At 45.1% G+C, this 7,916-nt stretch overlaps 1 protein-coding gene across 2 annotated transcripts in view; it reads left to right on the forward strand.

Annotated features, from left to right (window-relative positions):
• The window catches only part of LOC113589170 (myosin-binding protein C, fast-type), a 41,059-nt gene extending 37,212 nt beyond the window's left edge, over positions 1-3,847 (forward strand). For both annotated transcript variants that reach the window (XM_081696255.1, XM_035530929.2), the window contains 9 exons: positions 557-691; positions 820-987; positions 1,155-1,243; positions 1,672-1,867; positions 2,111-2,250; positions 2,349-2,508; positions 2,688-2,824; positions 3,342-3,528; positions 3,730-3,847. In XM_081696255.1, coding sequence (XP_081552381.1) covers positions 557-691; positions 820-987; positions 1,155-1,243; positions 1,672-1,867; positions 2,111-2,250; positions 2,349-2,508; positions 2,688-2,824; positions 3,342-3,528; positions 3,730-3,755 — 1,238 coding nt within the window. In that variant the 3' untranslated portion in view covers positions 3,756-3,847. The remainder of the gene's footprint in view (positions 1-556; positions 692-819; positions 988-1,154; positions 1,244-1,671; positions 1,868-2,110; positions 2,251-2,348; positions 2,509-2,687; positions 2,825-3,341; positions 3,529-3,729) is intronic.
• The last annotated feature ends 4,069 nt before the right edge of the window (positions 3,848-7,916 follow it).

The raw sequence follows: 7,916 nt of genomic DNA on the forward strand, positions 1-7,916 counted from the left end.
TATATATATAAACAGTCCTCTATTCTCCACTGGAGAATGACTATACTAAGAAGATGTAGCAATCCCAAGCAATAGCAACATCAGGAGCAAGGAACACGAACAGCTCCAGAAATATCAAGTTAAATTAAAAGGTAAACTCACTCAACTAGAGTATTTACTGTTAAACTCAGTCAACCTTAGAGTATTTACAGTTAAACTCAGTCAACTGTAGAGTATTTACTGTTAAACTCAGTCAACTGTAGAGTATTTACTGTTAAACTCTACCTCTATCTCTAAGTCTGGCCCCCTCTGTCTGGAGTTTCTCTCTCTCTCTCACTTCAGTTCCATTCTGAGAGTTTAATGGCCTTACTCAGCTACAGCTCTGCCAAAGCATAATCCAAACATTCAGAATAAACATTCATCTGACAATAATAATTATCCTGAAAAAAGCTGTAACCATAATAAAAGAAATGCTAAGAAGACTAGTCTGAAGTCTAAAATAACCAGCCCCACCTCCCATGTGTGAAACCCCTCCCCTCCCGTGTGTGTGTGTGTGTGTGTGGCTGTCCTGTTCCAGCTCCGACCAGTGAACCAACCAAGCTGACTGTGGAGGACATGACTGATACGACCTGCACTCTGAAATGGTTGGTTCCAGAGCGGATAGGAGCAGGGGGTCTGGATGGATACATTATTGAGTTTTGCAAAGAAGGAGGTGAGACCAGAGAAATCTCCAGAATATTCCACAACAATCCAGAATATTCCACAACTCTCCAGAACTCTCTGAGAGTCTCCATCAGCAGAGTTCATAATTGAACCACCTTCTGTCTGTGCATCTGTCAGAATCAGAGTGGCAAGTGGCCAACACAGACCCGGTGGAGCGTCAGAACTATACAGTGAGAAACCTGCCCACTGGGGAGAAGTTGAACTTCCGTGTGGTGGCGGTGAACATCGCGGGCCGCAGTCCCCCTGCCACGCTCTCTCAGCCCGTCACTGTCCGAGAGATCATGGGTAAGAGTACCAGGAGAATTATGGGTAATAAAAATACACAGGCAATGTCTCATTTTTTATTCATCCTCACTTTTCTCTGTCTCTATTTCTCTCTCTCTCTCTCTCTCTCTCTCTCTCTCTCTCTCTCTCTATATATATATATATATATATATATATATATATCTTAGAGCATCCCAAGATCCGCCTCCCTCGTTACCTAAGAACTAGATACATCAAACGAGTGGGAGAAACCGTCAACCTGGTTATTCCTTTCCAGGTGTGTGTGTAAGAGTGTCTTCCAGGTGGTTAACACCTCACATAAGCAGTGACTCTGTTCATACAGGTGACTCGTATAAGCAGTGACTCTGTTCATACAGGTGACTCATATAAGCAGTGACTCTGTTCACACAAATGACTCATATAAGCAGTGTCTCTGTTCACATAAGTGACTTGTATAGGCAGTGACTCTGTTCACACAAGTGACTCGTATAAGCAGTGTCTCTGTTCACATAAGTGACTTGTATAGGCAGTGACTCTGTTCACACAAGTGACTCGTATAGGCAGTGTCTCTGTTCACACAAGTGACTCGTATAAGCAGTGACTCTATTCATACAAGTGATTCTTGTACAAAGTGTGGGGGTAACCAAGCTTGCACCTTAATAAATTCCCTTGTGTGCGTGTGTGTGTGTGTGTGTGTGTGTGTAGGGTAAACCTCGACCTGTGGCTCAGTGGCTGAAGGATGGACAGCCAGTGGACCCCAAGAAAGTCTGCATCCGGAACTCCAACGTGGATTCCATCTTGTTCATCCGCTCAGCCGAGCGAGAGAACTCTGGAAAATACACACTGGTCCTGCAGATTGAGAACATGGAGGATCAGGCCACCATCGATATCCGCATTGTAGGTAAGTCAAACTGCAGTGGAATGGAAAATCCACAGAGACAAAAATACGAACAATGTGGAGCAAACAAACTGTCATTGTCGGAAAGCTACAGTCTATCTGATTCCTGATGGTTTCCTGCTAGATGAGAACATGAAAGGTTTTGGGGAGAAGTTCAACCTCAGTCTGCTGCACTCACAGCTCAGGAGGAACTGAGAACGTTGTAGAAAGATGAGCAGCCATTACAGTGTTGATAAACCCCCGTAGATAAACCTGGACCACCGTCAGTTGTGAAGGTGACAGACGTGTGGGGCTTCAACGCAGCTCTGGAGTGGAAGGCACCCAAAGACGATGGCAACTGTGAAATCACAGGCTACACCATCCAGAAGGCAGACCTGAAAACCAAGGTGCAGGCTCAGTCTTTTTCTCCATTCATCTCTCCATTCATCTCTTCACCCGTTACTCCACCCGTCCGCACGCCCACATCCTCACTCTGCCTCTGTAGGAGTGGTTCACTGTGTATGAGCATAACCGCCGCACCAACTGCACCGTGTCAGACCTGGTGATGGGAAACAAATACATGTTCCGTGTATTCAGTGAGAACCTCTGTGGGCTGAGCGAAGAGCCCTGCACCAGCAAGGACATAGCCACCATCACCAAGCCCGGTCAGTGTGAGGGGCGGAGACTGGGAGTGTGTAAGGGGCAGAGATGGGAGTGGAATATGGTGTTGCTATATGATATTAAAGCCCTCGGTGAACTGGTGTTAGTGGCATTACAGAACCTCTCGTTTCTCCAACTCAGCTCTTCTGCTCCCACTTCCCTGCTTTCCATCCATCTGTCCCAGGTCTTGTGCATAAGCATTCTCCCTACAAGGAGAAGGACATGAATAGTGCTCCCAAGTTTACGACGCCCTTAGTGGACAGATCTGTGATTGCTGGCTACAGCACTGCCCTCAGTTGCTCAGTGAGAGGCTTTCCGAAGGTACGCTGTAGTCCACAATAACACATTGTTTACTTTAGTGGAGTAAACAGTAAACACACTGTTTACTTTAGTGGAATAAACAGTAAACACACTGTCTACTTTAGTGGAGTAAACAGTAAACACACTGTCGAATGGAATAAACAGTAAACACACTGTTTACTTTAGTGGAATAAACAGTAAACACTGTTTAGTGGAATAAACAGTAAACACACTGTCTACTTTAGTGGAGTAAACAGTAAACACACTGTTTACTTTAGTGGAATAAACAGTAAACACTGTTTAGTGGAATAAACAGTAAACACACTGTCTACTTTAGTGGAGTAAACAGTAAACACACTGTTTACTTTAGTGGAATAAACAGTAAACGCATTGTCTACTTTAGTGGAATAAACAGTGTTTCAATGTTGAAAATATAAATTTTTAATATTGAAATATTTTTGCACTGGGAAAATCATAATCAATTCTAATTTAAAATATAAGTGTGCAGTAACATAATGAATTGGGCTTGTGTGTGCAGCCTAAGATCATCTGGATGAAAAACCGAATGATAATCGGAGATGATCCAAAGTACCTGATGCAGAATAACCAGGGTGTTCTGACCCTGAACATCCGTAAACCGAGCAGCTTTGATGGGGGCAAATACGGATGCATGGCTGTCAATGAACTCGGACAAGACGAAGTAGAGTGCACACTGGAGATCAAAAGTAAGTGTAAGTGTGTGTGTGTGTGTGTGTGTGTATGTGAGAGAGTCTGTAACAGTCTGAACACTCCACTCTTCACACTACAGTCTGAACACTCCACTCTTCACACTACAGTCTGAACACTCCACCCTTTCACATTACAGTCTGAATACTCCACCCTTTAACATTACAGTCTGAACACTCCACCCTTTCTGTTTTTTACAGTAGTTCCAACAGAGAAGAAGGACTGAATGTAGCTGATCTGCATATGATGGAATAAAAGAAATGCAAAGGAAATATTTAACATTTAAAGTGAATAAATTTCACCACATTTCATTCTTCACGTCGTCCTTCTCTGTCTCTCTTTAACTGAGTACAGGACTCCTTAATCACCTGGCCATTTTGGCAATGAAACAGCTTAAGATATTTCAAAGATGTCAGTTCTTACATAATTACTGATCTTACTGTGAGTTCTTACACAACTACTGATGTTACTGTATGTGAGTCCTACATTACTACTGATTTTACTGTACATGTAACGCAGGAGGGGTGATGTGCGAACACACTTGCAAAGTGTCAACACGCTGGATGGTATATGAAGCGAAACTAATGAGCCATAATGAACGTGACTAAGAATATAATAATAATAGATTTAATAACAAATGTGCAAACCAAAAGCAAAACAAAGGACAGACAGAACAGGCAAACAAATTAAATCTAACTAAACACAGAGAACAATACCCCCCCCTTAATGCGTGACTCCTGAAGCACAAAAAAGAACCCAGGAGTTGGAACAGCAGGCCAAGGGACACTAACAGGAACAGAACAGGAACCAGACAAGATAAAGGAACAGACAAAGAAACAGGACACAGAATCCGGGGTACCAGGAACAAGCACAAGACCAGGGGCTGTGTCACTGACAGCCACAGGAGCAGGGACCAACAGAGGGACTGAAACACGAGGGGGAAAAGGAATGGGATCTGAGACAGGGGACGTGTGCAAAGACAAGAGAGGAAAGGTGAGCGACGCCGGACTTTGGAATGGTTACGGGAACGGGGACAGGAGCAAAGGCCGAGGTAAGTACTCTCAGTAGAACAGATACAGGAACAGGAACAACATACATGACCGGCATGGCTACAGACACTGGGACAGGCAAGGAAACACTAATGCCACAATGCAGGGTAACAGGTCTAACAAGGTTGAAATGAACAGGCATGGATGTACAGACAGGAACAGAGACGAAACCAGGAACAGGAGCAGGCAACACAGGAACTGGAGACACTGAAGCAGACAAAGGAGCAGTAATGGGGGCTGGCACAGCAGCCTCAGGGAGCAGAGGAGCTTCAAAAGTGACACCCGGCATAAACAAAGAGTTCGTATGGATCCGGGAAGCCAATGGGGGGGACCCCCAAGGGTCAATGGCTCGTCACAAGGCATGGCTGAGGGCCTCCCCAAACATCCTTGGAGGCACACCTGTAGTAGCCACAGGAGCCACAGGGGAGTCTCGAGGAGCAACAACGGGGACAGGCCTGGCTACGTCCACTCCGTGAGGAGGACCAGGTCTTGAGGTGTCTGTAGCACCAGAAACAGGACCTGGCTGGACTGGAGATGCTGCTGTGACATTATGTGGTCGATACTGGAGTGCAGCAGTCAGTGGCAGGTCTGCGGGCACGGCTGCGGCAACCGGCAGCGGATCTGGGGGTGTAGCAGTCAGTGGCGGGTCCGGGGGCGCGGCAGTCACCGGCGGGTCTGTGGGCACGGCTGCGGAGGCCAGGAGCACGGCCGGGGGCGTGTCCGGAGATGCAGCTGCGCCGGTCAGTGGTGGCAGGTCCGGAAGCGCAGCAGTCACTGGCGGATCCGCAGGTGTGGCTGCGGAGGCCAGTGGCGGGACCAGGGCAGGGAACTGGACGGGTGGCGTCTCGTGCCGGGGACTGGGTCTGGAAGGGCGACGTCTCTTGCGTCAGAGACTGGAACGGGAACTGAACTAACGGAGTCATCTCTCGCGCCGGGGACCGGATCTGGCCGGATCTGGCCGGATCTGGCCGGGTGTTATTGTGCCCATGGAGGTCCTGCTGAGAGAACTCGTCTTCACAGCAAGGCGACCACTGACCAGAGTCTTAGTGGGTTGGTCATTCTATAATGCGGGAGGGGTGATGTGCGAACACACTTGCGAAGTGCCGACGCGCTGGATGGTATGTGAAGCGGAACTAATGAGTGATGCCATAATGAACATGAATTAGAATATAATTAATAATAGATTTAATAACTAACGTGCAAACCAAAAGCAACACAAAGGACACACAGAACAACAGGCTAACAAGGTGAGTAAGGGAATTGGAAAAAAGGGGTGTACACTTAGGGAAGACTAACAGAGGACAACAATAATAAATAGAACAATGAGCATAAAGACTTAGACAAACGGGAATAACACAGAACCGAGCTACGTAAGATGAACAAACAATATTGACGACGAAGATACAGGTAACAGAACTAAACAAGGAAAGCAACATGCAGCAAGGGTAACTAAACACAGAGAACAAATGAGATCTAACACAAAGATCAAGAACAAATGAGAACTGACCAGAAACCATGAAAGACACTCTATGACAAAGACAATGACCGACAAACAGGATGCGTAGGGACGGGGTTTTTATAACACTACAATCAGGGACAAACTAGGAACAGCTGGCATGAAAGGGGAGGAGACAAGGAACCATGGAGACAAATGAAAACCCGGAAGTGATTTGGTTGCCATGACAACGGGGAACGCTGATATCTGCGGACGTGGCAGTACGTGAGTTCTTACATAACTACTGAACTTACTGTATATGAGTTCTTACATAAGTACTGATTTTACTGTATCTGTTCTTACATAACTACTGATCTTACTGTATGTAAGTTCTTACATAACTACTGATCTAACACCTGTTACACCTGCTCTTGATCTTTAGCGTATACCCTGATATGCTTCAGTCATTTGTACTGTCTGCATGGTCTATAAATTATTATAAATATATAGATTTGCGCTTAGTAAAATATAATTACATACTTTAACTGAAGCACAACAAACAGTCTAACATGGTAAATCAATTGATATGAACTGATAGAGTTGCATTCACAGTAACAATCCATGCTCGAGTTCTGTCTCTGGTTTAGTGGCAACCAAAGTGCAGTGTTGTAGGAAGAGATGAAGATCTAGAGGACATGCGCAGTTGTTCAGGCCACATCTGCAGACCCTGGTTTTACTCAATGGGATCAAAACCCCAGACATGACCCTGGATCTAATGGAAAGATGTGTGGTCTCTTGTTATTAGTGAAATATCAGTGGTTATTAGTGAAAAGGGGGTGGTTATTAGTGAAATGGATCTCTGCAGGATTGGAGAAAAATCCTCCTGACACTTGGTCCTCTGTTAAATGTCTCTGTTATATCGCTGTTATATTGCTGTTATAGCACTGTTATTTTGCTGTTATATCCCTGTTACATCACTGTTATGTTGCTGTTATATCAATTATGTCACTGTTATATCTATCACTGTTATTTCGCTGTTATATCATTGTTCTGTTTTGATCCAGACGAGTGAATTTACCAGGTCGTGGTACCTCTTGATGGACGCATCAGAACTACAAAGCAGAGTTCTCATCACTGCTGAGAAAAAGTGTGTGTGTGAAATATACTGCCTAAAGACATGTAGTATTACATATATTAATATCCTGTCCTACTGTGAGATGAAAAGTAGTGTAGGGAAAAGCAGCATTCCATAATTCACTGAGATAAAGAGATCAGAAGCGGTCAAACTGCAATGCCTCAGGCCTTTGAGATCTCTAAACTCAAACTAAAACACCTGCTCAGGCAGACAGGAGACCCTACCCGTCCCTCCAGTGGGAGGGGCCTTGGCCCCATCCACTACTGCCTGCCCGCCATTCAGAGATGAGACCGTGCAGTCACACCACCCCTTCTGTTTGCTAGTAGCCAATCAGATGATCTCCTGAGCAGAAATCTTGAATAATGTAAAGATGAGGAGGGGTGCAGGTACTTCACATTTTACCAGCCACATCCAGCAGGGGGAGCTCTCTAGCAGTTAAAGACATCATGTATTTGTAAGCTAAAGCAATATTACTGAACTTGATACTAATAAAAACTGGTATATGACGGTTTCACACTGTTCTCTCCTCACCTACTCTAAAAACACCAGTAGAGGGCAACCTTACACACACACACACACACACACACACACACACAGACAAAGATCGTAATTAAACCTTTCCATTTCAGTCTAATTTTATCACAATTAATTACCTGAAGCTCAACATATGAACTGACAGCACACAGGCACACACACACACTCCGTAGATAGCTGATGCATTCTGCTGGTAAGGCTATTAGAATCATCATGATGGCTTTCAGAAGTTTC

This window comes from Electrophorus electricus, chromosome 14, assembly GCF_041902795.1.
Source record: "Electrophorus electricus isolate QZ-2024a chromosome 14, ASM4190279v1, whole genome shotgun sequence".
NCBI classification, from domain to species: domain Eukaryota; kingdom Metazoa; phylum Chordata; class Actinopteri; order Gymnotiformes; family Gymnotidae; genus Electrophorus; species Electrophorus electricus.